At 41.7% G+C, this 20,217-nt stretch overlaps 1 protein-coding gene across 1 annotated transcript; it reads left to right on the top strand.

Annotated features, from left to right (window-relative positions):
• Positions 1-2,482: 2,482 nt before the first annotated feature.
• Positions 2,483-19,944, top strand: AKAP17A (A-kinase anchoring protein 17A). The gene is made up of 5 exons (XM_084621624.1): positions 2,483-2,636; positions 4,218-5,414; positions 13,347-13,495; positions 16,059-16,299; positions 17,983-19,944. The coding sequence occupies exons 2-5, from the start codon at positions 4,653-4,655 to the stop codon at positions 18,895-18,897; spliced, it is 2,067 nt and encodes a 688-aa protein (XP_084477750.1). The 5' UTR covers positions 2,483-2,636; positions 4,218-4,652; the 3' UTR covers positions 18,898-19,944.
• Positions 19,945-20,217: the final 273 nt, after the last annotated feature.

Here is a 20,217-nt window from a genome sequence, read left to right on the forward strand (position 1 = left end):
GCCAAATTTGAGTGAGTGACCTGCGACCTCGAAATGCTCAGACCAGGCATCTGGGTCCAGCCCCTTGGGACAGGAACCACAAGGACCACCACCACCGCAGGGTGAGTTTTTCATTTTATGTCGTTTTTTATGTTCTTTTTTGTTTTATTTCATGTTATTTAGCATTTGCAAAAAACACTGAGCTTACTATTCAGCTTAGAGGAGCAAGACAAGAACAGCCATGTAACTGAAGTCACTAAATGGACAAGACACATTGTTATACAGCTGTAACTTATGTTTATCATTGCTTGTTCTTCTGCCCTCCCCTTTCTGGTGTGTGTAAGATTCTCACCTGGCTGCCATGTGCATTATTAAGGCTCCAAACCTGAAATTATCTCTACCAGGTGGATCCCTGCACCCAAGTGGAACCATGCAAATTGCATTGTAGGATCATGGCTTTAAAAATTACATACCGGTCTGAAAACATCATACCTATTATTGTATTATTTAATTCTGAAATCAATGGTGTGCCACATAAGCACAAGGGTCCACTCACCCGCTCCACGTTGCAGGATTGGGGCCCAAGTTGACTACGTCTCTTGTGTGGGAGGTGGCTCTGGGCTGAGCCTGGAGCAGGAGCTCGGGGTGCTGGAGGAGGTGTGGGGTGCAGGCTCTGGGAGGGAGTTGGGGTACAGGAGGGGGCTCATGGCTGGGGCAGGGGGTTGGGGTGCTGGAGAGGGTGTGGGCTCTGGGCTGGGCAGTGGGGCGGAGGGGTTCGGAGTGTGGCAGGGGGCTCCGGGCTGAGCCTGGGGCACGGGGTTGGGGTGCAGGAGTGGGTGCAGGCTCTGGGAGGGAGTTTGGGTGCATTAGCAGGCTCAGGGCTGGGGCAGGGAGCTGGGGTGCAGGAGGAGTTTCAGGGTGCAGGCTCTGGCTAGGCGGTGGTTACCTCGGGCGGCTCCCGGTAAGCAATCGGCATGTCTGGCTTCTAGGCTCAGGGGAGCCTAGGTGGTTTTGTATGTTGCCCTGCCTGCAGGCACTGCCCCTGCAGCTCTCATTGGTCACGGTTCCTGACCAATGGGAGCTGTGGAGTTGGCAGTCGGGGTTGGGGCAGTGTGCAGAGACCCCCTGGCTGCCCCCACCTAGGAGCTAGAGGGCCATGCCGGCCACTTCCAGGAGCTGTGTGGACCCAGGGAAGGTAGGGAGCTGGCCTTAGTCCTGCTACGCTGCTGACTGAATTTTTAGGGGCCTAAAATCTCCCAGATTGGCTTCAATAGCTACCGGAGGACTGAGGCCCATTCTGGGAGATCCCTAGCCAGTCCAGGAAGGTTGGCAACCCTAGCAGCACCCCATGCTATGAGGGGTGAGGGTCATGGTGCTTCTGCGCTGCTGGAGGTTGAGAATGGGAGCAGTACAGGAGACAGCACTGGCAATTCTTGCAATAATTCCTGTGATACGTAGAGGGGTTTGTCAAAGCCTCAGCACCTGAAGTCACGTTATCAGTGGTGGCACTCAGCATGAAGAGACTGAGCAATTGGCAAGGCCCCTCACAGCTCAAAAAGCCCTAGGGTTGCCAACTTTCTAATTGCACAAAACTGAACACCCTTGCCCGCCCCTAACCTGCCCCTTCTCTGAGTCCCAACCCCCAATCACACCATTCCCCTTCCCTCTGTCGCTTGCTCTCCCAGACCTTCACTCACTTTCACCAGGCTGGGGCAGGGGATTGGAGCACGGGAGGGGGTGAGGACTCGGGCTAGGGGTGCAGGCTTTGGGCTGGGGCCTCAAATGAGGGGTTCAGAGTGCGGGAGGGGGCTCAGTGCTGAGGTAGAGGGTTGGGGTATTGGAGAGGGGGCAAGCTCAGCGAGGGAGTTAGGGTTCAGGAGGGGGCTCAGTGCTGGGGCATGGGGTTGGGGTGGAGGAGGGGATATGGGGTGCAGGCTCTGGCCAGGTGGTGCTTATCTCGGGCAGCTCCCAGAAGTGGCCGGCATGCCTGGTTCCTAGGCTCAGGGGCAGCCAGGCAGCTCTGTATGCGGCCCACGCCGCCCCCACAGCTCCCATTGGCCCCGGTTCCCAGCCAATGTGAGCTGCGGAGCCGGCGGCTGGGGCAGGGGCAGCATGCGGAGCCCCCTGGCTACCACTACGCGTAGCAGCCAGAGGAGGGACATGCCGCTGCTTCCCGGAACCACAGGGAGCCTGCCAACCCTACGGGCCCCGACGTAATATTACTGCCCCAAATCCCCTCCACTGGACTGAGCCAGGCCTGGCTCACGCCGCTGCGCTAGTCCCACTGGGGGCCCAACGCCCCCCAGGGGGCGACTCCCGCCGGGCCGCAAAAGGCGGCGCTGCCACCGCCTCTCCGCCCGCCAGGGGGCGCGCGGCCGCATTCCGCGCCGGGCTCGCGCGGTTCTTTTTTTTTTTTTCCCTTCCTGGAACCATAGACGCGGAGGAGCGGCCCAGCCCGGCCACTTCCAGGACGCTCTGGAATCGCTCGCCCCCACCCCACCTCCTTCCCGCTGGTTGAGCCAACCAGGAAGCGGAAGTTCGGCCGCAGGGGTTTGTGGGACGCCGGGGAGCGGGGCGGCTGTTCTGTTTTCTTTTGGGTCCGATGCCGCCAGCGGCGGCGCCGGCCGCGGTTTGGAGGCCAGAGACCGACGTGGCGGGTGAGTCAGTCCCGGGGGCGGCGGGGGCCGCGGCTCGTAACCCTTCCGCTCGGGGTGCGGGCCGGGGAGCGCAGAGACCTGCCCGGGGTTAGATGTGACCTTTGACCCCCCATAAATATTCGCCAACCCCCCCCCCCGGACTATGGATCCGCCGCGCGGTCGGGGGGGGGGCGGGCGAGCGCCCCCCGCTCGGTGCCCGGCGCCCCGCGGCCAGGGGCTCCCCAGGCTGCGGGGGGCGTGGGGAAGCGGCCGCCGCCGCCGCTGACCGAGGCTACGCCCGGGGCCGGCCTGCGCAGCGCGAGGTTATTTTAAAGCTATGGACAGGTTGTGTCTGTCGGCTGAAACTTCCACCGTCGTGCAGAATTCTTGCGGGGCCGGGGGAGACTCCGACACCAAGCCCCTGCTGACCCGCTCGCTGTCGATTCAGAAAGTTAAAGCTTCTGTAATGGTTTAAAAAGACACATTTTCTACAGCGCGTGTCAAAATGTGCGAAGTAATTAGCTGTGAAACAAACTCTAATAAGGAGCCTGCCTTAACCCTGCTGCGCTGCCGCCCGGACTTTTAACAGCCCAGTCAGTGCTGCTGTCCGGAGCCGCCAGGGTCCCTTTTCGTCCGGATGATCCCATCGAAAACTGGACACCTGGCAACCCTACAGGGTCCTGATGTAATATTTCCATTGGACCATATGAACTGGAACCATAAACTCACTGAACATTAAATCCCACCAAATGAGGGTAGATCCATCCTCATCATCGTATCCACTCATTACGCTTCACACCTGAACATAGCCATTATATGGACAACATACCCCATATCTCAATGTCTGTACTTTGACCCGTTAAACTTTTACCCCCAATCGGGAAGATTGCAGATAATGTATTCCTTACGCCACCCGCTCCTAAACCGAATTTCACACCCCTTGATAATCTGTACCTTATTCCCTGATAACCAGAAACTTCTATGCCTAAACTCTGTACCGTTTACTTTTTACTTCAACATTATCTTAATAAAATTACTGTTCCAAATTCCCTTCATTTTACTTACCCTGGCCTGTGTCACGTGTGTGTTAGTGCCACTGGGGACCCAACACCTGGTAGGTTCTCAGTTAGCATTTTTCTTATTTTGCCGGTCTGTAAATTTCCCTTGTTATCGATGGAAATATTTTTTCATAGGTATGTGTGCGCAAGGTGAAATAGATGTTTGAGATTTACTGATAAAATTCAACTTTTCCCCAGTCTGTTTATATGTTATGAATTATAATGGTTGTGTTTGTAAATCTCTGGCAGATCTGTGGGTGGTTATATGTATGAGCTCTCTCTTTAAAATTATCTTATGCTGTAGCTAAAACTCATAAATGTGATTTTAGAAAGAATGTTCTGTTGCCTATTAATTACACCAGCCCTTCTGCCCTCCCCCTTTGTGGCTCTAGTAAGCAAATGGGGATTTGTGTTGATGATTACCATCATGGAGAGGGGACCTCACTGCGTTGAAGTTGCACCTTGTGTAGTTTGTTCAGGTCTGAGCAAGAGTTATAAGACTAATTCTTCCCTATAAATGGACATCTGTTTTTTTTCCTTTCAGAATAAAGTCATCTAGTTGAGGATATGGAATTCTTCTTCAAGGCTGGACTGCTGCAGTATAACTGTTGCGAGTTGACACTCTAGTAATTCTGCTCAGTAATTCTACTCTCTGAGTATCAAACCACACTTATTCATATCATCAGCTTTTCAGTTTCTCTGTGGACATAATTGTACTGCTTATGACTGTAGTATGTAAGTCTTGGAACGGAATTCATATATTGTGATGGTTAGAAAACAGTTTATAATGGCAATGCTGTTAATTTTAAATTTCCTAATTAACTCTCATGCCAAGAATCAATGGTTTTACTTGGTAACGTTTAAGTCTCAGAACCGGTCAATTATTTACAGATAAGGACCACGTTCGTCAGTTAGTGTCTCCTACAAGTTAACTGAGTATATATTTTTCTTACTGGTTTTATACTTTTTTTTTTGTGCTATGGCGGCTGCTACAATAGTTCATGATGCATCAGAAGCAGTAGAGCTCTGTGCTTCCTATGGCTTATACCTTAAACCCATTACAAAAATGTCTATCAGCGTAGCACTTCCTCAGCTGAAGCAACCAGGAAAATCCATTTCCAATTGGGAAGTGATGGAAAGACTAAAGGGAATGGTGCAAACTCATCAGTTTTCCACACTACGGATTTCCAAAAGCACCATGGATTTCATCCGTTTTGAAGGAGAAGTTGAAAACAAGAGTTTGGTTAAGTCCTTTCTAGCATGCCTTGATGGCAAAACAATAAAACTTAGTGGTTTCTCTGACATTTTAAAAGTTCGTGCTGCAGAATATAAAGTTGACTTTCCTACTAGACATGACTGGGACTCCTTTTTCCGTGATGCGAAAGATATGAACGAAACTTTGCCAGGGGAGAGACCAGACACCATTCACTTAGAGGGGTTACCTTGCAAATGGTTTGCACTGAAGGACTCTGGCTCAGAAAAACCAAGTGAAGAAGTTCTTATAAAAGTATTTAAGAAATTTGGGGAAATACGTAATGTGGACATACCCATGCTGGACCCATATAGAGAAGAAATGACTGGTAGAAACTTTCACACCTTCAGTTTTGGAGGCCATTTGAATTTTGAAGCTTACGTTCAATATCGTGAGTATGTAGGTTTCATCAAAGCCATGAATGCCCTGCGAGGGATGAAACTGATGTACAAAGGTGATGATGGCAAAGCAGTGGCTTGCAATGTAAAGGTGAGGAACTGCGGAGTTATTTTGTAATAGACCTTAAGGGGAAAAAATACTGTTGAATGTCCTTTCCATGTATGTTAAATTCTACAGCTGCATTTTATTCTGATATCAAGTCAGATTGTTGATGAAGTGACAGCATAAAAACAGTCTCTTGCAACATCCGTAGTGGAATTTCAAAAGTAAGGTGTGATAGGGAGGTAAAATGTAATACACAAAATCCTGTACCAAATTAAAAAAAATCTTAACATTGGCATAACTCTTGGGCTAGGAGTAACACAATGACGGGAGCTAAATATGTGAACTAGGAACTATATGTTCCATTCTATGCATTCGATGAAGTGGGCTCTAGCCCACGATAGCTTATGCTCAAATAAATTTGTTAGACTCGAAGGTGCCACAAGTACTTCTATTCTCTTTGAACTAGGTCTGTGTTCTAATTGCCACATTTAATTTCTTAAACAACCAAACAAGCTGTGTTTGTAAATATTAATATTATTTTAATATTCCAGCACCATGAGTAATTTCAAACAGCCATAATTTTATCTTTAAATCAACCTTTTAGAGGTGGATTTTCTCCTCTATCCACTGCTCCACCAAAATGTGAAAAAAATACTTTGTCCTGAGGCTCCAGGACATTGAGATTAATTCTTGCCCCAGAAATAGCTTTACTATACAAAAATATCACAACGTTAAAGTCTCTTTACTCATGGCCTATAGGGTTAGAAATGGGAACTTTCCGGCTTTTCGGAGGAATACACATTTAACTATCACTAGCCCTGGAAGACCTGGAGTTACTGGTCATGACTTCTTTGTGTGTAGAAAAGTAAACTAAACTAGGTTTTTAAATGAGATTTTAACAAGTTTTTAATGGTCCCTCTGAACCCTGTAATATTGGATTGACGGTGACTAAGATGTCTAGTATTACAGGCAGTGGTGTGTCAGAGAGAGAGTCCTAATAAAATATTTAAACTCTCTAAAATAGTTTTCCTGTAACAGGAGGCATTACAGGAGACATAAGTGTGGTAGATGGGCTTTATTGGCACATATTTAGGTTGTCATAGACTTTAAGACTGCAAGGGACCATCATGATCATCTAGTCTGACCTCGCACATTGCAGGCCACAGAACCTCGCTCACCCATCCTCTAATAGACCCATAACCTCTGTCTGAAGTACTGAAGTTCTCAAATCATTATTTAAAGAGTTCAAGTTACAGAGACTCCACCATTTACACGATTTTAAATCTGCAAATGACCCATGCCCTGCACGACAGAGGAAGGCAGAACCCGCCCTGGCAATCTCTGCCAATCTCATTTGAGGAAAAATACCTTTACAACCCCAAATATGGTGATCAGTTGGACCCTGAGAATGTGGGCAAGACCAATCAGCCAGACACCTGGGTAAGAATTCTCTATAGTAACTGAGAGCCCTCCCCATCTAATGTCCCATTTCCGTCCTTTCAGGATATTTGCTACTAGCAGTTGCAGATGGTGCACATGCCATTGTAGGCAATCTCACCATACCATCTCCATAAACTTATCAAGCTCAGTCTTGAGGCCAGTTAGGTATTTTGCCCTCACTGCTCCCCTTGGAAGGCTGTTCCAGAACTTCACTCCTCTGATAGTTAAATACCTTTGTCTAATTTCAAGCCTAAACTTGTCAGTGGCCAGTTTATATCTATTTGTTCTTGTGTTAATGTTGGCACTTAACTTAAATTATTTCCCTACCTCTCTGGTATTTATCCCTCTGATATATTTATAGAAAGCAATCATATGTCCCCTCAGTCTTCCTTTGGTTAGGCTAAACAAGCCAAGCTCTTTGAGTCTCCTCTCGTAAAGTAGGTTTCCATTCCTCTGATCATCCTAGTAGCCCTTCTCTGTACCTGGTACAGTATCTTTCTTAGGGCAGGTCTACACTACGGGGCTAAGTTGACCTAAGTTATACAACATACCTTAGGTTGACTTATTGCAGTATCTACACCGCACTGGGTCGACGGGAAAAACTCTCCCGTCGACTTACCTTATGCTTCTCATTCCAGTGGAGTACCAGAGTTGACGAGAGAGCACTCAGTGGTCAATTTATTTGGTCTTCAGTAGGCCTGCTAAATCGACCCCTGGTGGATCGATTGCTGCATGTCGATCCCTGTGTAAGTGGAGACAAGCCCTTAGACATGGGAGACCAGAGTTGCGCACAGTATTCTGGATGAGGTCTCACTAATAATTTGTATAATGATACTAATACTTCTCTAGCTGTACTGGAAATACCTTGCCTGATGCATCCTCTTGCATTAGCCTTTTTCGCTGCTGCATCACATTGGCAGCTCATAGTCTTCCTGTGATCAATCAAAACACCAGGCCTTTTTCCTCCTCTCTCACTTCCAACGGGTAGTTCATCCATTCATAAATGGATCTGGAGAAAGGGGTAAACAGTGAGGTGCCAAAGTTTGCAGATGATACTAAACTGCTCAAGATAGTTAAGACCAAAGCAGACTGTGAAGAACTTCAGAAAGATCTCACAAAACTAAATGATTGGGCAACAAAATGTCAAATGAAATTTAATGTGGATCAAGGTAAAGTAAAAAGAAAAGGAGTACTTGTGGCACCTTAGAGACTAACCAATTTATTTGAGCATAAGAAGTGAGCTGTAGCTCACGAAAGCTTATGCTCAAATAAATTGGTTAGTCTTAGCCACAAGTACTCCTTTTCTTTTTGCGAATACAGACTAACATGGCTGTTACTCTGAAACAAGGTAAAGTAATGCACATTGGAAAAAATAATCCCAATTATACATACAATATGATGGGAGCTAATTTAGCTACAACTAATCAGGAGAGTCATCATGGATAGTTCTCTGAAGACGTCCACGCAATGTGCAGCTGCAGTCAAAAAAGCAAACGGGATGTTAGGAGTCATTAAATAAGGGTTAGAGAATAAGATGGAGAATATCTTATTTCCCTTGTATAAATCCATGGTATACCCACATCTTGAATACTGCGTACAGATGTGGTCCCCTCATCTCAAAAAAGATATACTGGCATTAGAAAAGGTTCAGAGAAGGACAACTAAAATGATTAGGAGTTTGGAATGGGTCCCATATGAAGAGAGATTAAAGAGGCTAGGACTTTTCAGTTTGGAAAAGAGGAGACTAAGGGGGGGATATGATAGAGGTATATAAGATTATGAGTGGTGTGGAGAAAGTGAATAAGGAAGTTATTTACTTGTTCCCATAATATAAGAACTAGGGGCCACCAAATTAAATCAATGGGCAGCAGGTTTAAAACAAATCAAAGGAAGTTCTTCTTCACTCAGTGCACAGTCAATCTGTGGAATTCCTTGCCTGAGGAGGTTGAGGAATATAACAGGGTTTAAAAGAGACCTGGACAAATTCATGGAGGTTAAGTCCATTAATGGCTATTAGCCAGGATGGGTAAGGAATGGTGTCCCTAGCCTCTGTTTGTCAGAAGGTGGAGATGGATGGCAGGAGAGAGATCACTTGATCATTACCTGTTAGGTTCACTCCCTCTGGGGCACCTGGCATTGGCCACTGTCAGTAGACAGGATACTGGGCTGGAAGGACCTTTGGTCTGACCCAGTATGGCCATTCTTATGTTCTTAGGTAAGTCCCTAGGTTACAGTAAAAATTCTTGTTAGCCCCTAAGTGCATGATGTTGCACTTTGCACTATTAAATCGATCGATCCCATTTCTATACTCCAGTTTTCAAGGTCCAGTTTACCTTTTGTAAAATCATGTTGTATTTTATCCCAATTAAAGTTTACCTCTAGTCCTTAACTACTTTCTCTTTCAAAATGTGTTCCAACACCTTGCATATAATTGAGATCAAACTACCTGGCTTGTAATTTCCTGCATCACTTTTTTTGCCTTTCTTAAAAATAGGTACTATATTACAATTCTCCAGGCATAGGATATGAACCCTGTGGGTGTATGTATGGGTTGGTTAAAAATCCCTTTTATTGGGCTTCCAATTTCATGTGACAGTTCCTTCAATATTCTTGGATGGAGATTATCCAGGCCCCTCCATTTGGTCCCATTAAGCTGTTTGATCTTGGCTTCATTAATTTCTACTTCCATATCCTCATTTCCATTAGCCACTCCACCACTACCCCTAAACTCTTCATTACAATTATTTAAAAACTGAGATAAAGTATTCATTTAGGTGTTGGGCCATGCCTGTATTATCTTTAACCCCCCCACATGGTCAGTGCTTGGTGGTCCCAATTCTTTTTTCCTTGATTTCTTATTTGTATGACTATAGAACCTTTTGCTGCCAGTTTTAATTTCCTTTGCAGTGTCCAACTCTGCTTGGATTTTGGCCTTTCTCACTTTTCCCCCTATACTTTCTGACTTCCAATACTTAGCTTTACTTCCTGATCCAGCCCATCTTCTATTCCTTGTAGGCGTCCTGCCTTAATAACCTGTTTGAGATGCTTGTTCATCCTGTTTGGTCTGCTACCCTTCACTACAATTTTTTCCCCCTTGCTTGTGATGCAGGCTTCAGATAGCTTCTGCAACTTTTCCAAGCCTCCTACACATTCAGATCCTTGAGTTTTCAGCCTAGTCCACTTCCTTTAATTTTTTAAAGTTTGCCCTTTTGAAATGAAGGACCCTAGTTGCAGACCTATTTTTGTTTATCCTTCCATTTAGTTTAAACTTAATTAGCTCATGCTCACTCAAACCAAGGTTGTCCCCTACAACCAGTTCTTCTCACTATTCACCATTAGCAAATCTAAAATGGAATTACCTCTTGTTGGTTTGGTGACTATTTGGTGAAGAAATCTGTCAGCTATCACATCCAGGAAAATGTGGCCCCTACCATTATTAGTAGCATTTGTCCTCCAATATATATCTGGGAAATTACTCTCCCATAATCACACAATTCCCAGTAGTACTTATTTCATTAAAAATATTAAGGAGGTCTCTGTTCATATCCAGATCAGATCCTGGGGGTGTGTCGCATTCCCCAAGTGCTATCCGTGGCGACCATCTGGTCACTTTTTTTCCCCCAAGTGGTTTGGCTCAAATGGACTCTTGTTTTATCCATTCCGTCACTTCTAATTTCTTTACAGTTTACCTCCTAAGTAATATACAATGCTACTTCACCACCTTTATCTTTATTTCTGTCTTTCCTGAACAGCACATTCCCTTCAATCCCTGTACTCCAGTCATGACTACAATTCTACCATATTTCTGTTGTCCCTATAATATCTGGTTTCACTTCCTGTACCATTAGTTCTTGTACCTCCATTTTGTTAGCCAGGCTCATTGCATTGGTGTACAAACATCTTAGTTATTTCTGCTTGTCTGTACTCAGATTCCTCACCCAGTTGGGTACAGTCATTCTACTGTCAGCAGATAGATAGACGATACTATCGTCATTAGTATCGGCATTATCTTTTCTCTTGATGTCCATTCTCCTACTCTTTCTCCATTGCTGTATCCTCTTTCTTGATTTTCCTCCTGCTCAATATTAGTATTAGGCATGGATATTACATGAGCATCTCCCAACCGTATCCCCAGATTCCTAGTTTAAATCTTTTAATCAGTTGTGCCAGCCTCCATCCCAGAAATCTATTTCCCTGCCTATTCAAGTAGAGGGCATTCCATGAGAACAGTCCTCTGTCCATGAATGACTGCCAGTGGTTCAGCATTCCAGAACCCTCCTTGTAGCACAGCCTGAGCCATCTGTTGATCATCGTAATCTTGTCTCGCCTTCATTCTCCTCTTCTAGGGACAGGCAGAATCCTACTGAAGATCACCTCAGCCTCCGTTTCCTTAAGTGTCTTCTCCATAGTTTCCTTTGATGCATTCCCCTGAGAATCTAGCATTATAATTTGTTCCCATGTGAATGACAATGAGTGGATTCTTTCCTGCTTCCATTAGGATCCTTTTTAGCCTAAGGTCCACATCCCGTATCTTAGCACCCAGCAGATATGTCCTGGGGTCAACTCTCCGCATATGGTGCCTCTTTCTGACTGCTGTGCGGATTAGCTCTTTCCAGGTCTGAGGCCCCCTTCTGCTGCTCACTGCATGCCCTGCTGCTGCTCTCTTGCTCTCTCTCGCTCTGTGCAACCCAGGATGCTCCCTCTTTGTGACTTGGGCCTCTGGCCAGATCACTATGCATGTTTCCCCCTTCTGGAGTATCAATTTCCTTACCAGCAGTTTTAGGCAGTCTTCTCATTCACTGCCCCTATAGTGCCACTTCCCCTGTGGCTGGGTTCCAGCTCCACCGTCTCCTCTGGGTTCCAGCTGAGGGATCCTCTAATCAGTAGCAAAGTCTTCATCATCCTGAACCTTTTTGCTTTTTCCCTGAACCTTTCCTAATCATGGCTCCCCCATCTCTGGATTTGCTAGCACAATCTCCCTTCTTACATTGAGTAACTGCAGACTAATTTCTGTTGTCCCGAACACAGCTCTCTTGTCCCAGGGAGTGACTGCAGACTATTTACCTGCAGTCCCTTTCCACTATCAACTCCTTTGCATTATATATGCCCTGCCTGTTCCTGCACAAGTGAGCTTCCACTAATTAAGGCTTTCCGCTCAGCCTTAATTCCCCCATCTTGCAGCCTAATAGGTTAATTGTCCCCTCTGGCCTACGTTAACCTATTCAGCGTTAACCTACGTTAACCTATTCAGCATACCCCATCACAAGACAGAGCACCTTTCTCTTCTCCAGATCAGCTCTGATCATCTAATTGCTTTGTGTCTGCGTGGCCTGTACATCTCAGATTTACCCATAAAACTCTTTAAGAGCACACTGCCAGTGTATTTGTGTGTGTGTATTTATGAATACACGTCACACGCGGAACTTAAACTATATATTTGTTCAGCACATTCCTAGGAAAACTAAAGAAAATTAAACTTTTAAAATACAGCTCCTTTTTAAAGAGGGGTAACAAGATACAACATTAAAATAAAAAATCAGCAAACATCTGTAGAATGAAAATAAATGCAATTTATACAACTGAGCAGACATCTGAATTGTATTTGAAGTGCAGATATAAGCAAAATTTATGAAAAATTTGTTGCATTGTGTGATCTCAACCCATTTTTAAACTGTACTTGAAAATTTAATAAAAATATATTTCCATGATACCTGAAAATCTGGCATAGTTATCTTACTGCTTCTGTCACGATAAAAGGCTTGTTTTTGCAGCCACTGCTCATCAATTAGAATAGCAAGGCTATTATAACAAATTTGAAAGGCCATACTATCAGATAACAGATGTGTCATGGGTGTATGATGTCTACAGAGACAAAGGCCAAATTTTTAAGTATTAATTTGATGGCTATATAATGAGGTATAATATTCTCCTACTTTGCAGTTATAGGGGGTTGATGTTCAGAAGACAGTTTAAAATTGAAATTTATTATTTTAGGTTAAGCTCACTAGGATTCACTTTTTCAAATCACAAATACCAGTACTACTTTTGAATAGAAAAACATGAATAAATTCAATTTCAGACAGAATCTAAATTCATGGAGCACAAGAAAATAGTATTTAGTTTTCTTTTTTTAATTTGGTTTAGTAAGATTTGCTTTGACATGTTTTAAGTAGGGAGCCATGTACTTACGATTTGATAATTGAGTAAAATGTGGGCTTTGTTATGAAAAGCAAGTCAGTCAATAGCGTGCAGTTCAGAAAGTATCCCGTAAGGTTCATGGAAAAAGTTTGAATGTGTTGGAGCTACACATTAAATTGTTTGTATACTTGTTACTGGATAAATCCCCAGGCTCATGAGTAAAATATTTTTACTTTTTCTCACATGACAAGACTTGCAAGAACAAGCATAAAAAAATCCAAAAGTCCCCAAACCTTAGTTTTCAGGATGAAGTGAAAGCAAAGCTGACGCTTAAATGTACTAGATTAGAATTGTTTTTTACCTCTTAAACTCATTGTTTCTTAATTGTGCTCTGTAAAGGTTTCCTTTGACTCAACAAAACACCTGAGTGATGCATCAATTAAGAAACGGCAGCTTGAACGGCAAAAGCTTCAAGAGCTTGAACAACAAAGAGAGGAACAAAAACGCAGAGAGAAAGAAGCTGAAGAGAAGAAAAAGGAGGAGGAAAGGTAGATCTAACTTATATCTACATTTTTTAATTTTAATGATAAAATACAATAAAACTGCATTTCCTTCCCCTTATCTCCTTCGCATTAGGAATGAATGAATGAGCAATTGGACTAAATTTCAGTCTCTTGCAGGGCTAAAACTTTGGGTCCCCACATTTCTTCATTCCATTCAAAATGAGGAATGTTTAATTTGATCATATTATAACTTCACTTTTATATACAGTTAGAACTTCAGAGTTACAAACACCAGAGTTACAAACTGAACAATCAACTACACATCTCAGAAGTACACAATGAGGCAGCAACAGAGACCCTCCCCCCGCCCAAAGAAGGCAAATACAGTACAGTACTACGTTAAATGTAAACTACTACAAAAGTAAAGGGAAAGCAGCATTTTTCTTGTGCATAATAAAGTTTCAAAGCTGCATTAAGTCAATGTTCAGTTGTAAACTTTTGAAAGAACCACCATAACGGTTTGTTCAGAGTTACGAACAACCTCTGTTTTTCACTCTGTTTGTTACTCTGAGGTTTTACTATACTTTTTGTTTCTCATGCTGCACTAGCAATCATATTTCTAACCCAAAAAAAGTTAATTTATGGGCAAGATCTTTCCACATACAGAAACAAAAATCCAATCTTATGTTAAAACTGACATACGCAATCAGTTACAAAGTGTTTTGACTAGTTCAGTAAAGATATTAAATGGTCTTTAAGTTTGGTATTGACTCAAAATATATTGTTAGCTTTAACTATTCAGTCTTCTAAATCAGAGTCCCATTTTTTTCCCTGGGGACTCTTCACAGAATTCTCCAAACATAATATTAAAATCTCTTTATCTTGCAACTCTCTCTACTTTTAAACGTGTTTTGATCACTTACATTAGTGGTGCGAGCAAATCAGATTCCAAATTCTTAATCCTCTTCTAATTTCGAAATACCTTAGTAATAAAAGGCAGAGTTTTTCAGTTGTTTCAAGAGTTAGTTATGTTTTCCAAATCTTTTAAGACCAGTTTTCCTATAAACTATCTTCAACTGGTAGAAACTGTTGCAGATCCTTACTCTACTTGCAGATTTTAATTTTTGATCCTGTGCAATGCAATCTGGAGCTGAGATGGCCATCACTGAAGTTGAAAGTTTGGTAAATTTATTATAATACCTATAATTTCTTATAATTCTGCATAACGTTATTGTTTCTGGACTATTTTAAAACGTGTTTAAACTAAAATGGATGATTTTGATAAATATATATACCAATGCTGGTAACAAACTAAAAGCTTTTACTGTTAAAGATAGTGAGTAAACATCTTCACCTTTGAAAATCCTCATTCACATCAGAAGTACTATATGGGCAATTAACAATGGTAAGGTAACGTATTATGTTTGATTTTCAGTTGTGGTGGGTTTTACATTCCTAGAAGCAGTCATTCCTCTAAGCCCCAGTTGTTGTGTTGCCATTGTTCCTAGAAGACAGCTGACCAGAATGACAACTATGTATTAGTTCTGAGGAAGGAGGGTTCAGGCAGTGAGAGAGCCAAAATAAAGTGAGCTAGTTTGATATTTTGATGGAAAGGTACTTCCTAGAACTGGATAATTGAACTATTTAAACTACAGTGATTTGGTTTAGCTTGGATCATGAAGTTTTTAAAATCTGTTTTCTAGATAGAAAATTGGAAGACCATGTGCTAATTGTACAAGTAAATCGTTTTATTGAAATGGCTGTGCTTTAACAAAGCTTGTTGCTTTTTAATGTAGATAGGTTTTTTTCAGGGATGGGATATAAGTTTTAGAATGTATTACTAGGAAAAAAGTATGTGTATACATACAAATATCTCAGGGATGCCAGGTATATATGGACCATAAATCTGATGGTACCAAATCATTTCAGCGATTGTATGTTAAGGAAGCTGGAGCCCATGCATCTGTGATCTTTTTTTATCATTTAGATGATAGATAACTCTCAAAGAGCACTGTTCTTCACCCTTTAATAAAGCAAAACTATTGACTTGAACAGAAATTTTGCCTGAGTAAGGAAGCTAAGTTGTCTAGATCCATTTACTTTTGTGTGGTTAAAGTAGAATTCTTCAGTGGAAGCTGCTGCCTCTTTCTGAAAATCATGCCACTGTTTAGGCACGTATTCTCTTGAAAATCTTGGTCTTTGCAACTATCTGCACATTTTAAAATTGATATCTGCTCAAAGTTTTTCTTCTGGAGGATGGATTGCCCAGCCAACTGACTCAAAATGACTGTATTTCTGATTTGAGCAGTAAAATGCTGTATGATCTTACTTGTGTTGGTTCCTAAAACATCTGATATTTAGATTTTTGCTTATGCCTAGAACTGTCTATCTGATGTCAGTTTGGTTTTGTGTGGGAAGGGAAATATTTAAAGATGTTCACTGAATGCATATGTGATGTTTCCTACTTCTGTCTAGCTGTCAGCAATCAGTAAGACCTGTCTTTCTTGAAAAAAATAACAAAATCCTTTATTTTTAACTTAAATTGTAATACAAGTCAAAATCCAAAATTGTTCTTGTCATAGCTAATGTACAAATTAATCACTCTTAGGAAACAGAAGGAACTTGAAGAACTTGAAAGAGAGAGAAAAAGAGAAGAGAAGTTACGCAAAAGAGAACAGAAACAGAAAGATCGTGAAGTTCGTAGAAACAAAAAGAAACTTGAAAAAATGCAAGCAGAAGAGCAGAAAAAACTGCAAGAGAAAATAAGACTAGAAGAGAGGAAGCTCCTGTTAGCGCAAAGAAATCTTCAGTCCATTAGACTAATTGCAGAACTGCTTAGCAGAGCAAAGGTAACTTTGAAAAGCTGTCTTTTCCATATTATTTCAAGAGCTAACAAAAATGAAAACTGGTAGAGTAAAATTTTAAGTGACATATGTGTTCATAAGCCAAACCATTTAGCTATTACATGTGCCAACAGTCACTCCTCTGAATATTATGGATTGTGAACTCACAAGAGCCTGTCTTGAAGCCATAGGATGTTTGCCTATGCATCTGTTCCCTAGGAAGGCAGGGATGGAGTAAAAAGAGAACCTGAAATTATTGACCTGAATAACATTGTGCATCAGGTGAGAAAAGAGGCCTGCTCACTACTTTGAGATCCAAAAAAAGAAATGTGTGGAAACCATGGCATAAAGAACTGAGCAGGGGACTAAGACAGAGGATTCCAAGTTTTAATTTTGGCTTTGCCACTGCATCACTTGTGGCCTTGAGCAGTTCACTTAACTGCTCTCTTTCCCATTTATTAAGTGGGGATTATTGTGGTTTCTTTTACTAATGTTTGAAAAGTACTTTTGAAGAAGCAGGTGTAACAATATTACAAAAATACAGATATCCACTGACAGTGATGGTGACTTGTCAAATCATGTCTGAGTCTGCAGTCGTCAACATTGTTTCCATATGTTCCCTAAACAGGACGCAATATTGTCTTATTTCTTGAAAAAGTTGTAATCACAGATATTTTGGAGTAATGGCTAATGTTTAGTAACTGTTTTAAGTAAGCAGAAATGCACAGCTTTGTTTCTTGCTGCCATCATACATGAGGAGTGTTTTAATCTGTATATTAGCATAAACGTAGCGTTAACATTTTAACGCAGCATTCCTTTCCATCCATCACATTATCATATGTACATCACATAGTAATTCCTGAGCTCTTGATCCCCACTGAGAGAGAGTCTCACTCCAAGTAAAATAATGCTTAGAGAATTTTTATAAGATTTTCCTTTTTTAAAAAATATCTAGATTCTTATAGTGTGTTCATCACTGTGGTTCATCAAAGTTGTTTAGATACTACTGTGCTGTGCACTGAAGCAATACCTGAGGATATCAATTATTGCACCATTTTCTGTGGATAGCTGTCTTTCCCTTCACGCCTAGGGTAAAACTTGCAAAGGACTGAACTAAGCCTCTTTTGTTTAGGGTCAAAGTAAGGTAAATCTGATATTTAAATCACACAATATTGCTGATTGTATTAAACATTTACATACTTAACAGAATAAAAACTTCAATTTTTGTAATTTACCTGAAGCATCTAAACCCATTCAATCCTTGAGTTTTGTGACTGCCAACAAAATCACTAATCCCAGTGCTGGTTACTGTAACATTGACACCTGTCCACTGGTAACTGGACTAAGCTCAACTCATTTGATATAGATTCCTGAATAGTTGTTGGATAGTAATGATTTTTGCTCAGATTGGGTTCTGACGAGTAACCTGGAGGCGAAAAGTACCAAGTCACATTACCAGTTACTTAAACTGAGCTGGCTGCTTTTTCATTTCAGCTTTATTTGTTGAACAATATCCTTAGTGCACAGAGTTATGTAAATTATTTTTTTTAAATGGTTCCCTTTTTTTACAGGCTTCCCTTGTATATGAAAAATTCTGATTTCTTTAACAGAGAGATTTTTGGGAGACATAAGCAAATTTATAAACTTTCTTTCTCATTCATTTTCTCCCTCCCCCTGAATGTCTTTCAGGCAGTAAAGCTTCTGGAGCAGGAACATAATGAAGAAAGAGTCCGTCTTCAGGAGTTGGAAGAGAGACGAAGGCTGCAAGAGGCTGAACTCAGACGTGTAGAGGAGGAAAAAGAGAGAGCACTTGGACTGCAAAGAAAAGAGAAAGAGCTAAGGGAGAAGCTATTAAGCAATCTTCTGAGCAAGAAAACAGATGACACACATCAGAGTAAGGAAGAAACTAAAGCATCTCAGTCTGGCCTGTTGAAAACTGTTGTGGGTGGTCCACAGATTGTGTCATCCAGCTGTATAACATCTACCTCGGTACAGTCCATTATGGGTAAACCAAATCAGGCCTGTCAGAGGGAACTAATATCCAATGAAAGTGTGAACTCTCAATCCAAGTATTTAAATGGAAACCTTCACAAGGAAGCTAATGTTAAGGAAAGCAACAAACTTAATTTCAATAGCACCGAAAGCTCTTCTGATAAAAGGAGTTCAGGTGTGCTTTCTTGTATTCCTGCCAATAACCTGCAACACAAGAGTACACCAAGCTATGACCAGAATGCGTGCAGGAAGGACTTATCCTCTGAGCAAGGCAAGTGTAACAAAGAGCCAAGTAAGGGGAGGAGCCATTCATGTAGTGACACAAGTGTTGATAATAGCAAAGATAAAAAGGAAACGAGCAAACACAGAAGAGACTTGAGTAGTCAAGATGAAAAGTATAGGAAAGAAAGAAGACTCCATAAATACCCTAGCAAAAGTCGCAGCCCTCACCAAAGAAGCTTGAGCCCAGATCGCACCCAGCATAAGAGGGCCTCTAGTAGTGAGAGTAGACAAGATAAAAAAGAGAGAAGTCATGGTCACAAAAGCTTGGCCAAGAAACGAAAGCACCGAAAGAGATCATTGAATAAGCAGAGAAGTCCGTGGAGTAGGTAATAAAGGAAGTCACCTTCAAAAAAGGCCATTACAGGACAGATCAGGGCCAGAAAATTCTGAAGTAGGTCTCAGCTGTGTGACTACTGCGGGGAAAAGATGAAGTTGCTGTTTGGTGACTTATCTAACTGGAATCTAGTTCATGGAACCAAGATACAGATAACTAGATTTTGATGTTTCTTCATGATCTGTTTTGTCTCCTTTTTTTTACGTTACGACAGTGCTGTAGATATAACCGTATGTGCTTGAGTTTCTACAGTGCTGATAACCAACCTAACTTGGTTTTCATTAGTTTCCATTTTCTGAATCTTTTGATTAGATCACTTAGTTTCTAATGTCTGCAATCACAACATCCTCTGAATTAGGAGAGATATAGGTGTCAGTTATCAGGATTCCAGTCTTGGCAAGTAATTGTGTACAAAATATTTGACTACAAACCGTTCCTTATGCACTCAATGAAAAAACATGTAGCAAAGCAGAATTTTGGCTAATTGAGCCGGGGGCAGTATTTTTGTATGAAATTTGAAAGTGACCATAATATTGACAGAATATCTTTTAAACTGTGCTGCAATGCCTCCATTGTTCTTTGAGGTTTATTTACTTTGTGGAAAATCACAAGGCCCAAATGATCACTTATATATTTCAGCATTCTTTTCTATTTCAGAATAGTTGCACTATTATGCTTTTAGAACACCAGGAAATATTCAAAAATGGCCAGAAAGCTGCTCTATGTCATGTCTTTAAAATGTTTTGGCTGTTTCTAATTATTTAAAATAGTATGGAAACAGTTAAATTTATGTTTCAAGTATATAAAGATGTGTTGTTTTTTGAAAAGGGGCCTTCTTGCTAAATTATTTTTTACTTGCAATGTTCAGATTCAAGGATGCAATTTATCTAGTTAAATAATTTTTATAACGTTTTGCTTCTAAAACTGAAGCTCAGGAATCTTAAAACATCTTGTAACATGAAGGTGAGAGAACAGTTTAGTCTTCATTTTTATGGTAAACTTGAAAAATCTATTTCCAGTAAACCCAAATTGCTGTTTTCATATGTCAGTACATTAAAATTTGCAAAAGTACTATATTAAAACTTGCTTTGTTGTGAGATTTTGTTTTGAAAAAATTATTTGAAGGTGTAGTTCAGTAATGAAATTGACACATCTTTTGAGATATCCCTGTAATTCTCAACTATATTGAATGAGATCACTAACTTTGTAGTGTTCATTTTGGGTCAGAACGTATGATATATGGCTACTTCCTGGAGTCAGTACAAACAATAAGGACACTGGTGTGCAGCCCAGTTACTTCCCCCAACGGGATGGGT

Source organism: Lepidochelys olivacea (assembly GCF_965140295.1).
Source record: "Lepidochelys olivacea isolate rLepOli2 genome assembly, chromosome: 1".
Classification (NCBI taxonomy): domain Eukaryota; kingdom Metazoa; phylum Chordata; order Testudines; family Cheloniidae; genus Lepidochelys; species Lepidochelys olivacea.

Bases quoted from the DNA above. Each gene is read 5' to 3' on its own strand.
- AKAP17A (XM_084621624.1), top strand. From the start codon at position 4,653: ATGGCGGCTGCTACAATAGTTCATGATGCATCAGAAGCAGTAGAGCTC. The intron at 5,415-13,346 runs GTGAGGAACTGC...TGCTCTGTAAAG, and splicing joins CAGTGGCTTGCAATGTAAAG to GTTTCCTTTGACTCAACAAA. The intron at 16,300-17,982 runs GTAACTTTGAAA...AATGTCTTTCAG, and splicing joins AACTGCTTAGCAGAGCAAAG to GCAGTAAAGCTTCTGGAGCA.